Source organism: Pseudochaenichthys georgianus, chromosome 24, assembly GCF_902827115.2.
Source record: "Pseudochaenichthys georgianus chromosome 24, fPseGeo1.2, whole genome shotgun sequence".
Taxonomy (NCBI): Eukaryota; Metazoa; Chordata; class Actinopteri; order Perciformes; family Channichthyidae; genus Pseudochaenichthys; species Pseudochaenichthys georgianus.
This window is the reverse complement of record NC_047526.1, coordinates 23,424,146-23,449,921: the sequence shown is the minus strand read 5'-3', so window position 1 is coordinate 23,449,921 and position 25,776 is coordinate 23,424,146. Positions and strand designations below refer to the sequence as shown.

The 25,776-nt window shown below is 39.2% G+C and overlaps 2 protein-coding genes across 8 annotated transcripts in view; both read right to left on the bottom strand.

Annotated features, from left to right (window-relative positions):
- The window catches only part of ppp1r13bb (protein phosphatase 1, regulatory subunit 13Bb), a 37,578-nt gene extending 19,637 nt beyond the window's left edge, over window positions 1–17,941 (bottom strand). For 4 of the 6 annotated variants that reach the window (XM_034075842.2, XM_034075843.2, XM_034075844.2 and 1 more), the window contains exons 1-5: window positions 17,515–17,941; window positions 17,139–17,275; window positions 7,783–7,930; window positions 6,311–6,430; window positions 5,451–5,521 (exon numbers count right to left, since the gene is read on the bottom strand). In XM_034075842.2, coding sequence (XP_033931733.1) covers window positions 5,451–5,521; window positions 6,311–6,430; window positions 7,783–7,930; window positions 17,139–17,147 — 348 coding nt within the window. In that variant the 5' untranslated portion in view covers window positions 17,148–17,275; window positions 17,515–17,941. The remainder of the gene's footprint in view (window positions 1–5,450; window positions 5,522–6,310; window positions 6,431–7,782; window positions 7,931–17,138; window positions 17,276–17,514) is intronic. The other 2 variants (XM_034075845.2, XM_034075846.2) reach the window with 1 other exon arrangement.
- A 1,709-nt stretch (window positions 17,942–19,650) lies between these two features.
- LOC117440114 (adenosine 5'-monophosphoramidase HINT3) lies at window positions 19,651–22,705 on the bottom strand. Of its 2 annotated transcripts, none has more exons than XM_034076365.2 (5): window positions 22,538–22,705; window positions 21,637–21,754; window positions 21,233–21,302; window positions 20,437–20,563; window positions 19,651–20,308 (listed from the first exon to the last, which is right to left on the bottom strand). In XM_034076365.2, the coding sequence occupies exons 1-5, from the start codon at window positions 22,637–22,639 to the stop codon at window positions 20,183–20,185; spliced, it is 543 nt and encodes a 180-aa protein (XP_033932256.1). In that variant the 5' UTR covers window positions 22,640–22,705; the 3' UTR covers window positions 19,651–20,182. The 2 variants fall into 2 exon arrangements, with proteins under 2 accessions (XP_033932256.1, XP_033932257.1); XM_034076366.2 differs by lacking the exon at window positions 22,538–22,705 and adding an exon at window positions 22,296–22,399.
- Between the last annotated feature and the right edge of the window lie 3,071 nt (window positions 22,706–25,776).

Sequence of the window (25,776 nt, the reverse complement as noted above, 5' to 3'; positions counted from 1 at the left end):
GATGCTGATCGGGCCATGTGCCAGTGTAAAACCCATGAAAACCTCCAGTTCATGGCTGACACCCTCTACAGCCATGGGATTGTCGTCTCCAAGAATATTGAGGAGATGGTTGACCGCACTGTCTGTGCCACAGAAATGAAAGCTTGCGCCTATGGTGATTGTGTAGAGTGCCGTCTCACCACTCACCCAAACCTTAAATCAGCCACAGAGGAAATTGTACAAGTTGTACAATGGTCTACTGAAAGGACAGGTGAGGAAGAGAGGAAGACCATTACGCTTAAAAAAGAGGTCCAGAGCACTGAATCAGACCTGGTCAGCACATTTCAAGAGAATCTATTCAAATTCCGTAAGCACCTTTTTAACATCAGGTGGCAATACAGTGCTTACAGACAGCTACGGGAAAGCCAACGAGTGCTTAATCCACATCGATTTCAGCGAGAATTACTCAACGAGTTACAAAAATGTACACTTTAAAAAATTACACTTTAAAATTATAGGGCCTGGAGAGAAGGTCCTGAAGGCCCTGACAGACTTCCACTGGTGTCCACCCTGTTAGACGTATGTCCACCCTGTTATGTTGGTATTTTTCTAGCACAGTTTAATGAAAATATCAAATATCAAGTGTATATTTGTACTTTTATAAATAAATGAGAGAGGTTGATTATATATTCTAGACATTTTTAGTAATTCTTATTGTATTTAAGTTTTCTCATGAAAAACAGTGGAAAAATATGCCACGTTGTCATAATCTACACTTGTTTTTCTCAATATATACTACTTAAAACTAATTGGGTATGAAATATATATCTAATTAGAGTTAGGGACATACAACTCTTGTTAAAAAGTCACTTTAATTGTAAGAATGCACTGAAAACTCATTTAAGCAGTTATGTGTATGTCCTTAACAGGGTGGACATATCCCGGGTGTCATGTGTTGTTAATATATCTATATATATATATAAAGATTTAGGTGCCTGAGCTTGACCAACATGTTTTTTAGCAAATTAGATATGTCCTTTATAGAATAGAACATAAAAAAGTAGGTAAATCAACTATTTATTTCACCCAACTTGTGAAGTCCAAATGGCACCCTATAAAAAAAATGACCCACCGATCAAACTATTAAGAGTGAATATCGGCCGATAATGACCGGCAGCCGATCGATCGGAGCCTCCCTAATTATTACCAGACATTTTGACCGTCAGGTTTTGAATTTACCGGTGTTTTATAAATGTTACCAGCTAAAAACCGGTAATTACCGGCTAACGGAAACCCTGATACAAATGTAAACAGAAAGGGCTACTGCCTCGCTTCTTTTAAACCCAAATACACCATTTTTATTCATGAGGAGAAAGAATATTAAATAAATAAATATATATACTCGATTCTCGCTCTAGCCAAAACATCATCATTTAGTAGTTTGGTTAAAGTTAAATCTGGGAATAGTTTGATTTCAGAATGAATAATACCTTATACATATAAATGATGCCTTGAAGATCTCTAACGTGAGATCCCATGCAGTGCCATGTTTCATGATGTCATTTATTTACCAACTCAAACACATTTTTTATATAATTGCAAGATGTATGCAGGAAAATACATTCTCCATTCAAAGTTATACGAGCTAAAAACATCACATAACCATTAAGAAACAGGATAGACAAAAAGCCATTTGCAGAAAGGTTTTTTAAAAGATGCCTGTTTCATCAGCCGGAGACTCAGCTTCTTCCTCCACAACAAATCTCTATGATGAGACCTTGGCTATAATGAGACTCAGTTAGTCAGTTAGCCAGCAGAGATAACAGTTAAAACAGGCTTTACTAGGAATACAAAAAGGTTCACCTTCATAAACATTTTCAATAAAATCCTCTTCTCGAGGGTGAAACCAGCCTCCATGTGTTGCTCCATGTGTTGCTCGAGAGCTCACAGAATAAAGGAAAACTGGAGATCACTTTCAATTCTGTTCTTCACCAAACTCTCCGTCTGCACACTTGTTATAAAACTAAAAGTAGTTTCTACCATCAACACACTGGCACACTACTCTGGATAAAACAGCATACGGAGTGAGAGTCCTCTCAACTACAAGCGGTTTGAAATGCTGAAGCGCTCCGAGACTTTGCCTTTAGGAAAGTGTGTTGAAAGAGGGAGGAGGCGAGGCTGTGAAAGTCATGCTTTCTGTTTTTCAGATCAAAAAAAATCTATAATACTGGTTCAGATAAAGTGCTTTTTTTAAGACGCGAAGAGATTTAGAGTAGAGTAGTTAGAGGAAGGATGACGATATGAAACCAAATGAGATAATAAAGTGAAATAAACACGCAAAAGTAAAAAAAATAATACTGTTCTCACTGCTGATTAGAAGAGGCAGACATGTTGGTGACTCATCTCGTCTGAATAAAACATGCTTTTTTGGGGGAATAATTTGACTTTAGTACTCATGCGTCATCTCATCTCCTTGGACACGGGCAGTGCATTCGTCTCGCCCATGTGGCTCACGCAGTGTTTTCCTACCTGTCTGGGAAGACTCGAAGGGGGGGGTGACTCAACCGAGGTGGAGATGGAGAGAGCGGGGGAAGCCACTGGTACACACACGCAGCCACGCTCAGATGCACTCAGGCAACACTGCATCAGTGACAATTCACCCGAGGGAGAAACACACACACACACACTCGCCCTCAGACAGTGATGAAGAGGGAGCCGGAGAAACACCCGACTGAGCAGAAACCAGCCGCACTGAGGGGAGACCACGCTAGCCACGCCAACAGCAGCTCAGATCTGTCCGGGTCCGAAATGGAGAGCAATCCATGATTATGGCTAAAATAATCATTAATACAATAATCCAAAAGGATACAAAATAAATCAAAAAAACAGTTACTCATGATGACTATCACTGTCATGTTTTCCCATGAATTGATCAAGAGAATAATTTCAGCAACTACTTTGAAAATAGATCTTCTTCAAATTCATGTCTCAGATGGTCATTTGAATGCCTTCAGGTTTTTTTACGAAATTATGATCTGCACTTTTAACTAGTATCCCACTTTCTATAGACCAAAAATATTGATGGTTTAGTCAGAATAAATCTCTGCGGATTAAGAGTTAATACAAATAATCTTTATCTTTCTGACATGGGCAAATATAGAGCTGCGACTATCTTCATATGTGGATTATTTGATCATGTATTCAATGGATGTAGATCGAAGTGAAAACAAGTCATTTCTCTCGTCAATGTCTTTCCAATTGGGGGTTAGTTTGACCAAATGTCTAACACCAAAGGTATTCAGTAAACCATCAGAAATGCAGCATATTTGTACATTTGAGGAGCTTGAACAAGAGAATATCTGCTTGAAAAATGTAGGATCAATTAGTAAATAGTATACTGGCAATCAGCAGGCATCATCAACTATGGAAGGTATATTTGTGATACCAAGATATATTGAAAATGTGTGTGATTGTTGTCGCGTTCCCTTGAGGGGTCTCTGCTCTTTACGAGGCAGCGTCCCTCTCAGAGGATGATCAGAGAGAGAGAGAGAGAGAGAGAGAGAGAGAGAGAGAGAGAGAGAGAGAGAGAGAGAGCCCCTGGGTTTGGGCAGCAGTCCGTGGAAAAGCCAAAGCAATGATCCTCTTAGAGCCCGTTATATCATCCAGCGGGCCGACCGATATAATCCTCTAAATCAGATATTAGGGAAGAAACTCGGACACGACTGAGCCTCGGCACTTAGACGGTTAAGCAGAGAAGCTGATATTGCTGAACAAAATAAAATAAAAAATAAAAGCCACGTTTTTTTAGACGTCATGCTATAGTGTGGAAATGTAAAGGTTAGTTAAACAAGACGGTCGCTTTGGGATTTAATCAATCGCATATATCTGGATCCATAACAAATGTATGATCCTTCCTCGAAACAGAGTTTGAAGTTGTGGGCTTTCAGGATATTAAGAGGAATTCATTCTCGGGGCTTTTGTGCTACAGGATTTCTTCAACATACAAAAACAACTTCTCCATATCCTGTGTCGCTGGATTCTTCCCTTCACCCTTAAGGTTGTATTAGTTACGATTCCTTGACCGCAACACCTTCCTTTTTGTGAAATCTGGGACAGACGGTCGGAGAGAGAAAAGGATGCCACGCCAGAGGCTGCTCTTATCGGAGTCAGACACACGTCCTGAAGCTAGAGCTCAGCCTGCACAACAGCGAGTACACCTGACAGGGAAACAGGGCCGTGTGCAAAACCAGCAGCTCCGTAACACCAGGCTCAGTGATGTTACTCTCAGACAAGCTTCATATCAGAATCATATATTCAGAGACAGTGACACTTCTCCATCAGACCGTAGACTGGAATTCTGCCATTATCGTGCTTTACAATTCAAACCCAGAAATGCTCAATCCAGTAAACAACCTGACAGCGTAGGTACAGATGCAAAACAATATCAGCTGAACTCACAGGAAGAACAATGACCCTGAGAATGTACTTTCCAGTCTTTTAGTAAACAGTTCAGAGTTCACCAACAAATGATGCCTTTTTGTTGGTTTCTGAAAGCCACTGTATTTTAAAAAAGGTATTTTTTTGCTTTTGTTGAACTTAAACATTTGTTATATTTAATGTATACTTTTTACAATTTTGTGCATGCATCTGAGGATTTTCCTTCGCACAATATGTGACGCCAAGACGGCCCATCAGTTTTAAATCAGGACGCTATAAGAGCGAAGCGATGCTAGTTATATCCCATCCTTCCCTTTATCTTTGATGAATACAACACAGTATGCAGGAGTTTTACAATGGCACTCAGAGCATGTCGAAATAACATGAACCAAAAGTAACATTACCAAGTAATCAAAGCCATCGTAAACAGGCTAGGCTAACTAGCTTCCACACTCCATTTGTAAGATAAACTAACTGTGTTCTCATTTATTGAATGCAATAAAAAACAAATATGTATAACCTTTTTCAAATCAGATTTTGAGAAGATTTGATAATGACATTTAATAAGGACCCGAGTACATTTGTATTTTTAACATAATCTAGATCAGGGGTGTCAAACTCAATTTCATCGCGGGCCACATTAGCATTATGGTTGCACTCAAAGGGCCGGTTGTAACTTTTAAGACTATATAAATATATATTATATAAAATAATGTATTATATTACATTATTGCCTCTGAATTGGATTATTATCAGATAGGATAATAACTTAGTAATGAACTAAGTCTGAAAGCAGAAGTCCAGGGCAAATAATTGCAAGTCTCTTCAGTGCACATGGCACACAACGAGATGCATTGTGGGACATGTAGTTTATGGGCAACGTGCTTCTGTAAATCGGCATGTAACCGTATAATAAACGTAATATATTCTTTGCAAGCTCTTGCGGGCCACATAAAAAGAACTCGCGGGCCGGATTTGGCCCCCGGGCCTTGAGTTTGACACCCCTGATCTAGATGATGCTTATTGAGTCTCACCCCGTTCTCACTGTTCTTCTCTCCGCTGCTTCCACTTCTGCGACTCGTCTGATCCTGAGACTGCTGACTCCCTGCAAACAGAAACAGTCGCCATCACACACACAAACAAACAAATGTGCACGCAGCCACAAACAAGTGCAGATTAAGAGGCAACAACCATTGTCAGGAATGGTTTGAAAATCCACTGACTTGATCGCTCATGACGGCGGCATTTAGAACTGGGACAAGCGCTGCTGACTAAAGCCGCAGCGAGCACAAGCGTTTTTTTTAATAAAACAGATTTGATGGAGTAAATGATTTAAAAGCTCACAGGAAGGGATAGCAAACTAGCAACGTATGCTGCACGTCTAAAAGAATCCTCAGATATTTTGAGGGCACCTCACTTTCTTAGTCAAGCTCCACACTTCTATCAAATAGGAATCATATCTGGATCACGGCAGAGTGAGTTTGCTTCCCTGCCGCCTGTTGACTTCCTTTGTGTGTACTTCAACTCAATTCCAACATTTGAATAAATCCTACTCTAGGTCAGCCCCTGATCGTGTGCAGCACTGGTTTTAGTTATTGATTTTAAGCATGGGTGCTTTTTTATGTGGCTATACTCCAAAAACACAAATGCAAAAAAGGTTCATGTCAATGCAGTGTTTGTGCGTGCAAAAATGTGGCACTGATTTATTCCTTTGACATGCCCCATCAAGTATTGATTACACTTTTTGAAAAAAGTCCCTTTGACTGACACCACGACTAAAGCTGAGCAGCGAGCCAGAAGCGCCGTCAGGAATTTCCTGGAAAACAAACCCCACCCTCCATTTTCCACATGGAGAGAAAACGTCCAGACAGAGCCGACACGATAACACACACACCTTGATCGCTGCTCTCTGTCGGTGAGTCTTCATGCCGGAGGAAGAACTTGACTTCTTGTTTCCGAGGCCCCCATTTCTGCAGATGTTCATACATCATGTGTTCGAAGGGGATCGCTCGCTCTACGGAGACAGAAAAGTAAAGAGTAGTTAAACACATTGGTCTCATGGACACAGCTGTCTAAAAAGGTAACAAAACACACCAGTACCATAAGTTATCTGAAGCGCACTGAACACCTAGGTAAATATCTTGTTTGTTCAAAGTGTAAAAAACAGCAATTGGTGATTTTAGAGGGGGTAATGCTGTTTCCACTGGCTTAAATAAGAGCGTTAGCCTTCCCTGTTCTAAGATGATTCCAAAATAATCTCAATATGGCATTAATTAGTCTACAACTATTAGTGATTAAGCAAAAGAGCACATTTCCAAAATGTCAACGTGTTCCTTTTACCAGAAAAAGAAAATGCACACATGGCAAAAGGGCAAATAAAAAACATTATTCAAAAACATGTTTGTGGTTGTTTCTGTCAAACTGGAGGCCTCTACACGGGATTATATCCTGCCATACATTTGCAAAGACCATGTACTAGTGATACAATATTGCAGTATGTAATGACGAAAGAACCAACACAGGCGACACACTGAATGCCAAAGCAAACCTGTCTTGGGAGTGGAGGGGTTCAACTACGATGATTGAAAAACTAATAAAAGTCTAAAAGATTCAATAACAACAGAAAAAAAGGATGACTTTAGGCACATCATGCTTTAATCTCTCTGTATCCATCAGCATAGGGTTGGCTCAGATTTAAATCAAGTGATGAAATCCCTTTAACAATATCAAGAGGACACCGCTCTGTGGATAAAGAGAGACAAAGCGACAGTGACAAAGACAGAGAGGTTATAGGAGGGTCGGGGGGGGGGGGCAGACAGCTGCTTTGTCAGGCACCCGTCGAACATGATTGCATAACGCGGGTTAATAAAGCCCTTGGCCGGGATGTTGTTTTCAGCTGGGGAGTGGCCCCTCAGCAAAAAATGCTGATAACACCGGGTGTGTCAGCAGGGCTGTGGGGGTGGGAGCAGGTCGCTCGGGCCGAGTGGAATCTGCTGTGACAGAGCTGTGGACTGACCCAGCACGTAACCCTTTTCTGACCTACACATTGTACTTCAAGTATGTGCTCAAAGTGTGTTAAAAGCACTTTTTTTCCTTATTCGAGGATGTGAGGTTGTCTAATGATTTCCCTCCTCCCAGGTAGTCGTGCAAGGCCCTTCTCAGCACCTGATCTTTCTTTAATGAATCTTGTTTTACATTAATGAAGAAGGCTAGAGGCTTCTGCTCTATATAATAACATTCCTGTGCATGTAAGTGAAGTGCCAAGCTCGGGATAATGGAGTTCACCTTCATGCATTACTGGTTACAACCGGCGTTTCTTCCTTTTGAGCTTCCCATGAAAAAGAGCTCAGTGTTCTGAGTTCTTACCGTTGCCTCTCCAGACCTCAGCCAGGTGGCAGCCGCTCTCCCCGGGCTCTTTGCAGAACTCCACGACATCCCGGCACGTCGTCTCAGGGGTGATGGGCACCTCCGTCACAGCCTGCTCCCCATCGCTGAGGTACACCGTCAATATCATCTAAAAAGATGGATGAAAACACACACAAATCAGGAAAGAAGAACATAAAACAGTGGCAGATCATACTGGCAGAAATTGACTTACAGATGTCGTTACATGAAAATGTGTTCTCTATTGAAATATTACTACAATTTAGTTTTTGGGTAACACAAAGCCTAGTCTGCTGATGGGACACTTTAAACATCCACCAGGCCCAACTGTTAGCTTGGACTCATGCCTGTGCCTGCCACATTTCTGTTAACTATGATTATGGCCTGCCGAAGTGTTAAGGATACACCATTTAACCTGGGAGGGAAGACATAGCAGTGCAAGCCCCCACATGCTTCCGTCTATGCACACATATCAGTAAAAGCAGAGATCTAACACGCTGCTTTCCAAATGCTCAACAAACAGCTTTCAGGCCGCGACACGTTGAGTGAATGAACATCAGAGGAACCTGCAGGTCTAACCTGAACACGTCCTCCTGAATGTGAGCTACTCAGCGGCTTCATGTAGTAGCCCGGAGTAGGGATGGGAACGATTAATCGAATATTCGAAATTATTCAGGTATTGAAATAATTATTCAGGTTTTCGAATATGAGTTATTAATTTTTTTGGGAGGGATGCCTAGGTTCGAAACGTTTGGAAAAATATCTATTTTATTTTTTAACCAATTGTGATTTAAATGTTCTATAAATAAAACTATAAGCCTAGTTGGTGGTACACACAATATTAAACAAAAGATAAGAAACATTGCATTAATATAGGGTGTTTGTGCTTCTTTCTAAAAATAATCATCAGAGAACAGACTAGAGTTTCTAATAGCAGTTTGATCCAAAAAGGGAATTGTAGTTTTCATTTACTTGAAGCGGTCATGGTTAACAGACATTTGAGATTGTTTTATAGGGGAGGTTTTATTCTAAACTGAAATACGTACAAAAAAGCAATTAAATAACATCATTTGGGATCAGGGAACATATATTGGCAATTATTTTGTATTCATATTTATTATCATAAATTATCGTCATGTTATTTTTCTTCCCTCAGCATATTTGCTCTATTTTTATATAATCTATATAAAAGCGTAGACCAATTATGGTAATATCTATATGCACACACACACACACACACACACACACACACACACACACACACACACACACACACACACACACACACACACACACACACACACACACACACACACACACACACACACACACACACACACCACACACACACACACACACACACACACACACACACACACACACACACACACACACACACACACACACACACACACACACACACACACACACACACACACACACACACACACACACACACACACACACACACACACACACACACACACACACACACACACACACACTTCTGGGTAAACAACTTTGTGGATCCTTGAATGAGATTAATCAGCCTCTGGTTGAATAAAGCCAAAATACAGGATGAGAGGAGGAGTGGAAAATGTCCTCTAAACAAGTACTTTATACACAAAAAAGAAAAAAGTTGTCGCGTTCAAGGACAGTCAGTTTAATTACAGCTGCAGTCAGTTTCCCATCTGCCTTCGTTCAACCTGCACAAATTAACTTTCCCTTTATTGCTATGAAATGTTTTTGGGAGATGAGAACAGACCAAATGGTTGAATATAAACCCCTTTATATGCAGTATTACAGAACATCGACATGATGCGTTTCCCTTCTGCCAGAATGTCATTGTTTCTCTCTCGGGGGTTGAGGTGTGCCTTCCTGTTTCATTTGACAGTGACGAGCTCACAAAATAAAGTGCAGAGAGCCAAAATGGAGAGTACCTTCATACCAAAGCCAATAGTTTGAAATGGATGTTCAAAATGAAATAAAAATGCTGGCTGTGTTTGAAAAGACTGAGTGTTATCATGACCTTCATGCATTTGAGATGCGGGTTTAGTTTAAGTAAACAGAGAAGGGAATCCAGATTTCTTATTTTCCAGTAGCATAGCTTTTGCACATTGAAAAGGAACAGTTCCAGAATAATGCAAAGAAAACCATGTAATCAAGACTTCAATGAAAAAGTCATATCAAAAGGCCTCTGTTATCAACTTAGTTTACACATGGTTCACAATGTCAAAACAAATCAATTGGCCAAAACCTACAGAGCACTACACACCTTACTCTGTGAAGTGTGTACAAATATGTAATGTATCAACTTCAATTCAGGCATTTACACCTGTATCACTTAGTAGGTGCTCCGATACAAAGTGTGACGTAGCTCGTACATAACAAAGCCAATGAAATGGATGTTCAAAATGAAATGAAAATGCTGGCTGTGTTTGAAAAGACTGAGTTTGTTCATTGAGATGTGAGTTTAGCTGGTTGTCAGTAAACAGAGTAGAAAAGAGAAAATCCAGATTTGAGCTGAGAAACAGTTCCAGAATAAGGCAAAGAAAACCATGTAATCAAGACTTCAAAGGAAAAAGTAATATCAAAATGCCTCTATGTCAAGTTTACACATGGTTCACAATGTCAAATTGGAGTCTACTATGTCAACCCAAATCAATTGGCCAAAACTTACAGACATCTACACACCTTACTCTGTTAAGTGTGTAGAAATACTTAATTTATCACTTAAGGTGCTCAAAGTGCGATGTAGTTTCCTTGATGCATAACCGTCTGTATGTGGGCCCTCAGGGTATATTTAGTGCTACAATGATTGTCAGAGTATGACATTTAATATCTAAGTTCAGTTACTGTCTGGGCTACGTATAGATTATAACTCCGGGAGTTCCTCGGAGACAAAGTGACTCACCCTTTGTAATAATGCAGCTGAGTGATTCATGGACATTTTCTGCAGCAGCCTAACTGAAACATTATAATCACTCGTGCTTCGGAGCCTCTGCGACTTCACTCAGTCTATTATGAATCTGAATGCTGAGATTTTGGCAAATTCGGGAACAACTGGATGTATGATAAAGTGATACTGTAGTCATGGCAATCTTAAATACTGTTCGCCCATAACATCCACCTATGACGAGTAATGGATGTCATTTTTGGGACCCTATCTGGAAGAGCATTAACAGAAAAAAAAAAAAGGGAGAAAATGAAAGTAAGCTGGGGGATAGTTATGCCTACATATTACTGATAGATAATTACTTTGCTAATCCCCCAGGGAAATTGGAGAGCTACCAGCTGCATAATAAGAGACAACATAGTACAGGAAGACAAATAATGAACACAAAACAACAACAACAACAACAACGAGGCCAGTAACAACATTGGTTTGAATACAGATCACAATGAAGCCACTATTGGAATTAGTTTTGGTGCATCCTTACACACATTAATGACCACAGTAGGGTTTAGTCAACAAAATATTATAGGCAAGACATGTTAGGAAATATTGTAACACTAGAAAGATATCTATATATATATATAAATAGGGCTGCAGTTGATCATTATTTTCCTTATCGATTAATCTGCAGATTATTCTGTAGACTAACCAACAACCATTAGGTCTGTTAAATGTCAAATGTTTTAAAAAGTCCAACCTAGTTTCTCAAAGTCCAAGGTAATGTCTTGTTTTCTCCTTCCTAGGCCTATAAATACTAACTTTTGCTATGATATAAAAACAGAAACAAGCAGACATCTGCTCATTTAGGAGGCTAAACAAAACATTTCCTGCCATTTTTGCATGAAAATGATCAATTTATTTATTTTTTGTTGATCGACGACCCACTTGGTCAACTAGTAGATGCAGTTCTAAAAAAGAAGGAAACTAAAACAACCCAGCTTTTTTTATAACACCAAAATAATCTCTTGGCTGCAAATGTGGGCCTATTTGAAAATTAATCATTAAAAGCCAACACTGAATATTCTAAGCTATACCTCTGTCACATAAATAGAAACCACGACATCCTGCGAATAAGCATTCAGATGCTGACAGCGTAGAAAAGACAAACTCCAGTGATCCAGCTCACTGACCACTGGAGGAATACCAACCGCCCGCACTAAGTTGCGTCTGCCCATGGCCGTGGCTCTCTTCACTGCCCTCCGTTTCCTCCTGATCTCCTTCTTTGGTGGCCGGTAGTGCTCCTTTGGCCAAATGGGATTTTCCTTGGAGATGCTAACAAGGCCACGCAACACTATAGCAACAAACCGCTTCATCATAGCACTGCCGCTCTCGCAGGCATGAGACTTAATTGTTATGCCATCCCGAGCAGACCTCTGAAACCGACAGCGGTGCGTGCATTCGTAAAGTGCTGCAGAGGAGACTTGGGAGGAAGAAACACTTGCTGTATGTGTAATTCGGAGAGGGAGGGGAAGAGAGAGAGAGCAAGAGGAAAACAAACAGTAAAGGAGAGAAAGAGAGAGGGACCGGGATGTGGAGGAGGGTGCCGACTAGTCCTTCGATTGGAAAGAAGTCCTTGTGTTGTGCCAGTGGCTGCAACACCAACGACTCTGTGCTAATGAGAATACTTTGGCTGCAGCTCTGACTGGCAAGACGCTCGGGACACTATGATGAGGCAAGAAGAACATCATCCTTACTCTCCATGTTCACAATGATGACATTTTAAGTGATGATTACTTGTGATACAAATAATTGCAATTAAAGAAATATTGTCTTGTTTGTTAGTTTATACCAAACAATTATAATGTCACAAAGAAGGGGTTCGGAGACTAACTTTAACCTATACTACCAACTTCAGCATACATTTACCATCTGCTTCAGTCCACAGAACTAATGTGTTCATCATGTGATGCTATGGGGCCTGAAAGCCGTTTACCATTGACTTCCACTGGGAAGGAGAAGTCAGCAGCCATTTTTCTTTTTTAGGTGAATTACATTCCAAGTAAGAACACTTAAATATCTCTTATTAAATCATAAAAGTTGTAAAATACTGGATGCAGAGTTATTTTCCTTCCTGTTAGTGAGCTTGCTCTGCAGATCAGGGTCGTTTTAAACCTGCTTTGAACGCTGTATCTAGTTCCATCCATTTCATAATAGATATGAACCTTAATTGCTTTGTATTTGTTGCCACATCGATACCATTAGCTTCAAATTCCTTTATATGGGAATCAACAGTTAAATGATCGCAGTCATCTTAAATAATCCCCATCAGGCGATTATGTAATAACTGCGACATGCCTAGCTGTACATGTATAGAAACATACAGCATCCCTTCAGCCTGATGCTACTGTGGGCATCATCTGGGCCCAGGAGTTCAACACTTTTAATCCCTATCTGATCAAATCAGATTTGGATTTTGGAGAGTTCAAAACCAAAAAACAGGATTAGGATCACTTTGATATCCGATCAGATCAGGAAATCCAATCCAAGATTTAATCTGGATCAAATCTTCAAAACGGGTAGTTCAAACCGACAACACAGGATTGGGATCAGTTTGATCCCAAAAAACTGGATTATCCTAATCCCACCAGAGGGGTGGGTTTCCAGTGGATTACCAGAGCAAAATGTACTGTACAATTTATTTTAAAATATGTTTCAATTTAAATTAGATGGCAAAGTTTGTTAACTGAAATAATACACAATTTTTAGCCTTCATGGGAAATAAATTTTATTTTTTCCATTTTTGCTCACGTTTGTGGTGGCCTTTGTTTTCAACCAAATGTTGATGACATAAATGTTTATGCTCATAAAAGTATTACAACAAAGATTGTCAATCACAAATGTAATTTAGATTAAATTAAAAATATCTTCAACAAAAAAAAAGTCCATCATCTGTCATCACCTTTCAAAAGTAATTGCGGACAATAGATGTCTCTGCAATGTGGTCTCTTGTCTTCCTTGTATTATATTTCATATCCACTAGATGGAGATCGGTAGGATTAAAGCACTGATATTCAGGATCTAGTCATCTTGAAAAATCGTGATCTGGATCAGGGTGATCCTATCCTGAATTGCTTTGAACTCCAGGGACACATTTTGGCCGACTTGTCTGATCCAGGATCACAAAAAATGGGATTTCAAAATCTGATCGGATCTGATTGAGATTAAAAGTGTTGAACTCCTGGGCCCAGGAGATTGGGGCTTTTATCATTTACCTACTGAGAGGGAGAGTGGATGCGTGGCTGGCTTCATCTCCAGCAGGATGAATCAAACAGTCATTTTCTTTCACAAATCCTGTCACTCATTTACTATTAAAGAGGAGGTATAGAGAAGCGAAGTCCCTCCCTTTCCGGTGGACATCCATGGGACCTATTTCGGAAAAAAATATGTATTGAAGTCGATGGGGAGAGAAAGATTATCTTTCGATTCCGTTTGAATTGTGCCACGAATTACACATATGATGTTTGTCAATTTAAAAGATAATTTTACAAGTAAAAAAAAAAAAAAAGTGTCGTAAAACTGTGAAGTAACACATTTGTTGTGTGAAACCGCTCAATGAACTACCTCTCCCGTCTCGCACCAACACACCAAAAAGGCCGTCACGTTGGAACATTTCACTTCTTTCTTTCAGAATGAGGCGAAAAGTATTAAAAGAGGTGAAAATCACTCCAAGCCTGGGCGTGTTGAGAGCTGTACATACACACAAGGGGAGTTAGTCGGTTCCGTAAGAGCCAGCATGCGGGACCGGGATTCTGGGATTTGTAGTCTTTCTAGTTGCGTATTTTTCATAGTCTTATATTTCAACAGTTTTACGACAAACTGTGACTTTTTTGACATGGAAATTATTTTTTAAGATTGACAAACATGTGTAATTCGTGGCACAATTCAAACGGGATCGAAAGATAATCTCTCTCTCCATTGACTTCAATACATAATTTTTCAGAAATAAGGTCCCATGGGTCGGAAGAAGATGGGCGGGACTTCGCCTCTCTATACCTAGATCTATATATATATATATATATATATATATATATATATATATAAAGATCAAGCGCAGAATATTGCTTCCTGAGAGCAAAAAAATTGAACTGAAAACATCCACAAATGCAACGATTGAAGACATTGCAATGAAATAAAGATGGAGTCCACTTCTAAACGTATCTAAAACCTTACAGTAACACAGCAAGATAAATGAAACTAAACACAAGCTGAATTGTGTGAAACAACTAGTAGAGCACATACACTATGGTCAGGATTATGCATGACACACAAATAGCTTAATCATAGCTCAATCCAAGACAGCTATTGAGTGGGACATGAGGAGGTAGCCTTTGACATTTTTGACTAATATAAAAACCACATTTCGTGCAGCAAAATATTCCAAACACTCAAGATGTTAATGAACCATATCGAGGCAAGATGAGGTAATGATGTGGAATAAACTGAAAGCCTCGTACAAAACTATTCAGAAAATAAATGCTCTTCTTACTCCCATTGAAAATATAAACCTGGACAGGGCATGGGAACAAAGATGATGTCATCTACTCTTTAAAAAAAAAAGGACGTGTCCCTGTCCCTGAATGAAAGCTGACTAATGTACATGAGGGGAAGAGTCTAATTAATAATGCATATTGATTCAACCAATATAAAAGGAGATCTAGCCTTTTTAAACAGGAGAGAGTTGATAAATAACAGAGTTGACATTAATAGTCATATATTAAATGTATGGCGTTTTACTGTTTAATAGGGAGTGCCTTCTGGCTGAGCTGATGTCCTTTTAGAACAAGGTCACGAATACCACCCAAAAATAGTATAAGTGACAACTAGATGCAATGTTTACGTTTTCCTGTAAGTCATGCTCTGCCCGGCTCGCTGTGTGAGATTAATGCCACTTGACAATCTACTCAGCTCCGAAGTTCCCCTCAACAACAGAGCATTAGTGGACGCAGCCACACAGACCTAGATCTGCCGACGTCTCATAGGCTGCCCGAGTCACGCGAGACCCGAGTGCGGGGCTGCCTCTCTGCTCCACTAGCTCTTTGACTCTGATAGCCCGGTGGTGCCACAGGGTACAAACGTCTACAGAGGCGACCATCGCAGTCCCTCCTGAGAACTCTACAACGAATACCGAGTAGCTTCTCTGTCGTCCTGTAATCCTGAAAACTCTCAAACGTCACCGCGATACTGTATTTTCACTGGCCAAGAATCGCCTCCATATACGACTAAACCTTACTAAACCTGCTGTAAACTTATCCTGCGCCTGAGTTCATGTTCACACTCCCTGAAGGCCAAAGAGGCTGCCATCACTTTACCCACAATACACCACAGCATTCTCAGCACGACAGATAACAAAAGAAGTCTCAACAAAGCATGACTCCTATAGTGTTGCCGTTCAGCTATTCTACTCTTTGTCACAGAGCGTCTTGTATGATAACACCAGGGAAAACAACAGATGGAAAATAGTTCTACTTCATTTATCATGCACGAACGAAGCAACGTTCTTCAACACAAATGCATTATTAGAGACAATAGAACAGGGTGTACAGTAAACCTGTCCCGATATACAGCAGTGTAAATCAATAATGCATATAATTGCAGGAAAATGTATTATATTCAGTGTTGTTAAAACACAAACAAAATGCCAAGCCTTGTTTAAATGTCCCCTGCCGAGGGGCCTTGTAACCATTAACAGGAAAAATGTAAGTCCAGAAAGGAAATCAGCTGAAGTGATACTGTACAAAAGATTAGGCCATTACTTTTTTTATTTCCGGGATAGATACAGATTAGTTGGGTGGCAGAGGGAAAGGAAAATGGACAGATATGAATCTTGCTTGAACTTGTGAGGTGTACGACTGTACATTGATAGTCAGACTGTAATACTAGGCTATTCATCTTAAATCGGTTAATCATCACATTGTTAATGAAGACCCCCAAATGCTATATAGCAATAACTACATGTGGAACTATTCCTATTACTGCATAACACCTCAAAATCTCCCCACAAGTAATATGTTATGCAAATGTGACCCAATATACCCAATCATTAATGTCATGGCACTTTTATTTATTTTATAAATAAATGTATATATTCTTTAAGGTTAAACCTGGACCATTGGAAAGACAAGAAAGTGCCTACATTGTTTTCATTTCTAGATATTTTTGATTTATTTGAGTAAGCCCTGTTTTAAGGGATGTATTTTTATTTATGCATATTTTTTTGTTTGTTGTTTATCTTGCGCAACATCAGGCAGAGGTGTATTCATGAATTTAAAATTTAACTGTACCTTGAAAATAATAATAAATGGTCTTGGCATATATCATGACATAATAAAGTAACAATAAGTTGCATTTAAATGCCAGGGGTGTAGGATGTGAGTGGACTTACCGGCATCATATTGGCAGCTCTGATCAGAACCAGGGGTGCATCGGCAGGTGTAATGACGGCTCACCCTGTTATCTTCAATGGCACCTTAGCTAGTTTTAGTTATTCCAATGTGTCAACCAACTGGGCATCAGTCCTCTCTGTAAACCCCAAAACAAGCTGAATGAATATAGTGCTCTAAAACTGAGCAGTGAGTAAAAACAGCAGCAAATGCTATCAGCCACAGACGTGCAATTTAAATGGCCCAGGCGTGGCTCGTGCAGCTGCTGCTACAAACAAGCCTGGCTGTTAGCTCGCAACGCAACGCTGAGGCGATTTAAAAACAAATGACATGCACAAACTTAATAATACTAAAGCCCAACACATTAAATACACTCACCAATGTCAGAGAGAATGCATTGTTTCGGGGAGTAAATCTTAGCTACGTTAATGTTGAAGGCACGTAGCTAGCCGAGCCAGCTGTCAGCCAGCTAACTCTCTCCGGAGGTGCTAGCAGTAGCTGCTCTCCGAGGCGGCTAAAGGACGGTGAGCCACAAGATATCACCGCTCTCGTCGGCCCTTCGGCTCACATTTAATGCACATCGGCACCAGCTATCGATGGAGTATGTTGCAAGCACACGACAGAAAAATAAATGTCCCCCAGATTAGGTTAAATTGGCTTTTTTCGAACGCAATGAATCATCGTTAGCAGGCTAGCAGTGAAAATACAAATAGCTGGAGTCCAGTTGTTGACGGGGGGAGGGGCGGGGCTTCACCGCAGCAGCACAGCGTCAGGTCGACGTGAGACGTCAAGAATCGGACGTCACCAGCAAAGATACCAGCTGCAGGTGACAGTGTTACTGCTTTTACAAAAAAAGAGAGAAATACATGTATTAATTATTTACATGATAAACCAATTTGTTATTTATTCTATCATTGTTTGTACAAAAAAAAAGTTTTGGTGTGATGTTGAGGACAAACGATACAACTTCAGTTTGATTATACACTTTAAAGGTGATGGATTTTATACAAATATTATCTTATTTATACAACTAAGCCTGATTTTATTTTTGGGAACATTCACAAGAAGATATGGACTGACTCTAAACCAAATGTTGCACATTCATACCTAGATTTACAACAATATGGCACCACTATCAAAGATATTTAAAAAAAAGAAGGCAATCAAAACCAAATGTGTATTTGATTAATATTTCATTTGAAATGTTACCTTTACTTTTTTCACCAGTTTCTTTCTTTTTTAATATTTAGTTTTTTTTTAACTCTGTATAAGTACCTATGTACCCCTGAAGTCAATATTTTGTCTGCATATGTTTGAATAAAGGGAAATAAAACACATTATTATTGCCTGATTATTTGAAAAAATTGAACTAAATGTTGGATCACACTTTTAACTTGATGTTACCCATCTAACATCCAATTCCTTCTTGTTTTTTTCTCATTTACATGTTGTGCTTTTAGGTGGCATATTCCTATTTTCTGTCAACAATGGTTTATGGGATATTAAATAAATGACCTGACAATTCATTTGTTCTCATACTTGATTAGAGAAGGCTTTATAAGTATTGACAGCCAACAGCTGTAAAATCACCAGATAACATGCACACATTTTGATAGATAAAAGACTTCAAATGCATGTGGCCACATTTATTTTCTTATAACAGGATGAAACCCTCTGGATCTGAGTTTTAAGGGGCTTTCAATAAGCTCAATCTTGCAGGGAAAATAGCAGGATGATGCATTTTTAAAGGGTGCCAACAAGTGCTGTTTTTGTAGATTTAGAGAAACATAAAAAAGTATTGGTCTAAGAACTGATATATATATATATATTTGTAATGATGTATGACAGCTTCTTCTAGACTCTGACATGTTTTGCTGTTGATGACGGATGTTATAGTTTTGGACACCTTCTTCCTCAGTTTAGCTCAAGATGACACAACGCTCCCTTTTCAATCTCACTACTGACATATGACAAACAGATTATAAAAGGATTGTTTGCAACCCTGAAGGGACAAGGTGTGTATATCTGTATGTTAAGGTTGAAAATGAATCACAGTATTATAGCAGCATACACATGTCAGAGAGGATTATGTTTTATGATTTTTGCCTTCAAATCTTTACATAAGTAATACAACAAAGTTGAGATTCAGCTTTTAAAGCCTGTAGGTTTTATGGATCATAAAATCAAAACAAAGTGAGAGAGTTGAAAGTCACACTAGTGACTCCAAGTGGCGCACAGAGAGAAGTGACACTGTAATGTAAACCAGCAATGCATTTTGTCAAGAGCCATTACTCTTATCTTATATCATTTGAGAACCCTTTAAATATCTATGCACACCCTGCCAATTTAAAGTAAATATTGACATTTCTTCATAAAACCCTTTACCTACAGTATTCTCATGAGTTTTTTTTCTCCAAACAGTGTTCAGACAGAAACTGAGAAACACCTTAGAAATACCTGAAAACATTGACCCATGTCGTTAATATTAGGTAATTATCAAGGATAATAAAACCATTGTCAGAGAGGATTCCTTTATTTGGAGATTCTCGAGATCTTTCATTACAATTAAAATCAGATAGGTTGTGACATAAAATATGAAAAGGTATAAGCAGCTGTTTCAATTGATGAAGAAAGTGGACACACACAATCAAAATCAGGTTGTTATCTAGAGTTTTAAAAAAATTGTCATGAAGGATGGGTCATGACCGAAAGAACGAGATCGCGGATACAAGCGGCCGAGATGGGTTTTCTCTGCAGGGTGGCTGGTGTCTCCCTTAGGGATAAGGTGAGAAGTTCAGTCATCCGGGAGGGACTCGGAGTTGAGCCGCTCCTCCTTCGCGTTGAAAGGAGCCAGTTGAGGTGGTTCGGGCACCTAGTTAGGATGCCACCTGGGCGCCTCCCTAGGGAGGTGTTCCAGGCACGTCCAGCTGGGAAGAGACCAAGGGGTAGACCTAGGACCAGGTGGAGGGATTATATCTCTTCGCTGGCCTGGGAGCGCCTTGGGATCGCCAGGTAAAAGGAAGTTTGGGGCTCTCTGCTGGAACTGCTACCTCCGCGACCCGAGCACGGATAAGCGGGAGAAGATGGATGGTCTTGATAGTTTATACAGTCCACTCCACTCTCCCTTTACTATGGGAGCTTTATCCTTAATACGATTTCGGAGACTTTCTTCCTGTAAAGTGAAACATATTCTTTTAGGTAGGGCAAGGGCATAAAGGGTCCAGTTCAAAGAAAATAGTCAATATACTGTAAGTGTTTGAGTAACATTATCGTCTCATATTTAGCCATCGAGCTTCTAACCGTAACAAAATTGTCCGTCTTTGGAATAAACTTATGCATCAAGTGTTCGTATATTTGGCTGCGAGGGGCGAGCACATGGAGGTGGAGATGATCGACGGAAGTACAGGGAGGTTGGTGGAAGCCGAGGCTGTGTAGGAAAACACATAAATGTAAAGGAAACATTTTAATAAAGTCATAAAAAACTTAAAATAACAAAAACCTTTTGACAGAGTGAGTATTTCCACCTCTCTTAACATTTTAAGCTACAATCATATAGTCAGAATTTAGCTTAAAGGTGCATTTCAACAACAAAATATTCCTCTAGAGCTCACTGGTTTCTTATTTCTTATTTGTTTTATGAAAAAGGGAAAAAACAACAAATTACTGTTGGTGTAGATGCTGGATTATTTCGTTTGCACTTTATACATATATTACAAAATGGAGATAGAATGCTTGTTTGGAGCCAGGTTAGCGGTTTAACTCCTTGTGCTAAACTCAAAGTCTTATGCCTGACATCCAGATATAGTATCAATCATGTCATTTAACTTTCCACAAGATATTCCTTTAAGCTTTGTGCTTATTGAAGGTCACACACACACACACACACACACACACACACACACACACACACACACACACACACACACACACACACACACACACACACACACACACACACACACACACACACACACACACACACACACACACACACACACACACACACACACACACACACACACACACACACACCACACACACACACACACACACACACACACACACACACACACACACACACGACCGTTCTTCCTACCTTATATCCTCCATATTAGTGATCCCTTGGTCTTGTAGCACAGCTTTCCCCATTTCAGCCATCCTCTTAACTGTTGGATACAAGTTACAACACTTCAGTTATACCACTATTAGGGAGCTTAAACATCCCCATAATAAGATGAACTCAAATAAATGATATGGTAAATCCAGATGTTTAAAAGTAAATGCGGAAGTTGCAGTATCAGTTGTGGAAATACTTTCAACTACAGTCTCATTATAACACCTAGCCTACATAGTTCTAAAGGTATAGTAAGTCTTTGCAGCTTTATTTGTAGAAGCTGTAGTAGTGTGACTATAAGCAGTAAGGGACAGCAGGTCAGGAGAAATAGAGGTTCCGTGTTTTTGCAGAGCTTTTTATTAGCTTTTAGTGATCTTATGACTGACCGAGATCAACGTGTCCCCTGTGTAGCGAGAAGCAGCTGTGGATGTGCTGAATGGGTACAACCAGGTAGTGGTGAGGAGCAGCAGGGTAAATGTCTCTAAAACACACCAGCTCATTGTTCTGTCAGAGAGGAAGGAATAACAGATATAAAACACACACATTAACCTACAGCCAATGAATGCAGCATGGATAAAACTCAGATGTATTATTGTGGGCCCCCATTCTCTGGAACAACGTGTTTTTGCCGTGTTTGTGGCCAGAATTTGACCCTTTATCTGTTAAGTCTATTCTTAAAATGCATTGTTATTTATTTAATTTGGTCTTACCTAACTTATTGTACTTTATTCTATTTTTATTTTTTTTTACCATTTTGTAGTTTCTTTGCTCAAGTTATACCACTTTTATATTGTTTGTATTATTATTTGTCTGACGTTTATTTCTTGTAAATCACTTTTTTACCTTGTCTTGAAAAGGGATATAAAATAAAGGTTATTATCATTATTCAGATGCCTAATAACCTTTGTAAAAATGTAGACGTTTCTTCTTAACTAGCAAAAGTAATAATGACATTATAATGTATTTTTAACCACTGCATAATTATCCATTCTCTGAAATGTAGAGACGTTGACCTTTAATAATTTTATTTTGTGTGTAGGCCTACCTCAGACTTCAACAATTTCATGGCTATTAAAACGAGAGTAAATATCCGGCCCGAAAAAGCTCAACTGCTTCCGCTATGATGAAAGGCACAAAATGAGTCTAACATCTCCATTGTTGCCATTTCCTGATTTAAAGACTTCCTACGGATAACCAAACGGTATTTAACCCCTTATATTGTTGATACAATGGTGTAAATGCAATGTATAGCAGCTTTACCTGCCGTTAAAACTTTAAGGATCTTACATTTTTGATGACTTGTGTGTCTTTGTCTTGACCGTTGGCTATCAAGCAGAAAATACAAGTTTCATCGCTTTCTGAAGTTAATGTTGAGTTGTTTCTCAACATATTTCAGATTGTCTTTCTTGTTTCCTTTTCAACGCGTTGCCGGTAAACACAACCTATGATAGAGAGGCGAAGTCCCGCCCATCTACTGGTTACCCAGGCTGTATGTGGGCCAAAGATCGTCTATGTTTACGAAGACATGTTACTCAATCTTGTTTCCATAAATCCTCACATCATACACGGTTTGAACCGTTTGAACAGAATATTTAAAATCTTTTACTGGCTTGTTTAAACCGAAATAAACAAATAGAGTGACATTATAGAGGAATAAATGTAGGCTAATGAAATGTGTGGGGGAAACTTCTGAAGCACTTGGAGTCAGGACTCAAGAGACACGAAGGAGAGCTGGAGCTTAGTCAATCACTGATGGTTTATTTAGAGCTTCGGTCGGAGAATTCACAAGACATGTCACGGGCCACGAGTTGAGATGCCACTAACAATCCATTCTGAAGAACCCTCCTGTAGCTCGAGGTTTTAACTAGTTCAGAGTGTAATAATCAACATTCGTCAATAGATAGGCTAAACAGCTGAGGACACTGAATCACAGTCGTTGTCGCTTATGGCTCGGGGTCATCTACACCCCGAGAACGATGTGTTCCAGGTGTCCCACCACAACAATAAAGATCTCTGACAGAGATCCCGGTCTGGTCATAAACTGGCAACATCAACAATATGCTAGGCATAGGGCAGCCCCTCCTTATGGGAGATAACGGCTTCTCAAGGTTGGTCAGCTGCGTCAGAGGACGAAGGAGGACATGCTGGGCAAATTATTCCCCAACAAAATGTAACATTAAATATGTGAAAGTGTCAGATCACAGACATTTTCTCTCAACTGCAAGTTCTTGGTATGCATACCACTTCAAGTCATCATTAAAAACTCACCTGTTCATGACCTTTGACCCCTAACCCATCACAGCCCCCCTGCTTCCACTCACACGGCTAGTTATTTAATTTATACTTTATTATTTGCCCTACTTGTTTGTTTGTTCATAGCATGTAAAGCGGCTTTGGGTCCCTTGAAATGCGCTATTGTTATTATCAATAAGCTAAATCATTGGCGTAATGTTGTTAGAAAAAGTGGTGGGGACACATTTAAAAACACTACTGCATTAAGCGCCCCCCGCAAACCATACATAGCCTATATGATATACATAGATAGGCCTAAGTAGCCTATTGTAAGCTTATGTATGTGTATATACAAACATACATACGTTTACAATACTTTTTTTGACAACTAGTGCAGTCCAGACCTACACTGGGCAAAGCGGGAGCAACATATGCTTTACTATTCTCTATTCAATTATAATATTAAACGTGTCGCAGGTCCAAATTGCACCACTTGGGTGGCCAGAAATACACCCAAAAAGTGTGAACAGTCCTCAACATTGTACATGTTCTGTTGTGCACATCTCAAAGTGTACAATTCTTTGTGCACGCTATTTTCAGAACATGTTGATCCTAATGCAAAGTGGTGGGGAGCAAATTAGCCATTTCCAAAAGTGGTTGGTCCCCAGCGTCCCCAGTATAAATGACACCTGTGAGCCAAATATATATTTTTATTGAAAATCGAAACAATTTTAAGGTTCAACAAACTTTAACCTCCACTATTATCTTAACTTCATAATTGATTTATCTTTTTTCCTCTCAATTGAATTCATTTAGGGCAGAGAGTAATTCAGTTTCATGTTCAGAGTGTGTCATCTTCTTAATGTGAGATCTTTGCAGTGAATGACTTCCCAGAAAGATCCCACCACTGGCTTCTTCCTTATACAGCTATGGCACAGTGTCTAACAGTAAAACTAAGACTTAAATGAATACACTCCTCTTTCAACAGTCCTACAATGATTACTGACAAGAAACTATAAGATGGGATATATAAAAAGTAGACATAAACAACACAACCCTTAATAATATGTGTATAACATTTATTTAGGTTTAAATGTGTTTGCTATAACAACACAATAAATAGATTCATAGTAATATTACAGCAGTTTTGGGTTCACGATAAATAATACTCAGGGATCATTCACAGTTAAAACACAAAGCTCATTTTCACATAAAGCAATAACTGGCATTAGTGGAAAAGTATGGCAGGTATCATTGAGTAGTGTCAAACATTTGCAGTATTGCATAATGCATGCACTACAAGCCTGTGTCGGACACAAAGGATATAAATGAACATTTATTTTCTGTGTTAGTAGATCGGAATTTTTTGTTAGTGGCTTACCAGAGTGCAAAAACAGACTGTCCCTTTTTCCATTTTTAAGTAAAGCAAATGCTGACCTGTAGTGGTGATCAAATAGCATTAAGTAACAATTTTACATTGACGAAATGTTTAATTACACAAGGCCACAACAGAGCAATGACTGTCGATACATCCTGTAGTGCAAAGTGACATCATGTTTAACTTCTACTGGCTCTAAACAATGACCGCAAAATTAATCAAAACTGAGAAATCAGTCGACGTGAGATATGAATTCAATACTGACAAAACAGTCATTTGTAGTGCTTGTTAGGTCCAATCACAAACAGAAACATTTAATACTTTCTATAAAAGCACATCCATTAAAAAAAAAATTGGGCACTCTTTGTGAAAACAGAATGTAATAAGTTTAAAATTAAAAAAAATCTAAAATATTGTATAAAATAAACTCACAACAAATGCGAAATTAAAATAGTACATATTTGGTCTTTGAAACCTGGATTTCTTTTGGGGAAATTAAAACTTAAGTAATTGTGAGATAATGCAATGAAACACTCATTAAGTTCACCTAAAACTCAGCCGTCAGAGGAAGTGCAACGCTTCCATTGTAAACATTTCCTTCATTTAATGAATTTAATAGTAGAGGATCCAAAATAATATTTCTGGCAATTTCCACTTCCTTTTAAAATCCATAACATCGTAAAAAAAATGTCTTCAGCACTTTATCCTGTACATTCCCAAAGAAACTAATTACATAATTATTCCTGCACAAAATAACGTTCATCATAATGGCAAACCTTGTTCTTCCTCACACTAGAAATATTTTAGGAATTACCTCAATAGTAACATCAGCATCCTTCCTCTTCTCTCTTTCCTCTCTTATGGTGGTCAGGCAGTTTGCATGCTGGGAAAGCTTGAGGCGTTGACGGATGTCTAA

Coding starts and splice junctions, on each gene's coding strand:
- LOC117440114 (XM_034076365.2), bottom strand. CDS start 22,639: ATGTTGAGAAACAACTCAACATTAACTTCAGAAAGCGATGAAACTTGT. Junction 21,755..22,537: donor ACACACAAGTCATCAAAAAT/GTAAGATCCTTA, acceptor CCTCTCTGACAG/AACAATGAGCTGGTGTGTTT. Junction 20,309..20,436: donor AGACGGACAATTTTGTTACG/GTTAGAAGCTCG, acceptor TTCACTTTACAG/GAAGAAAGTCTCCGAAATCG.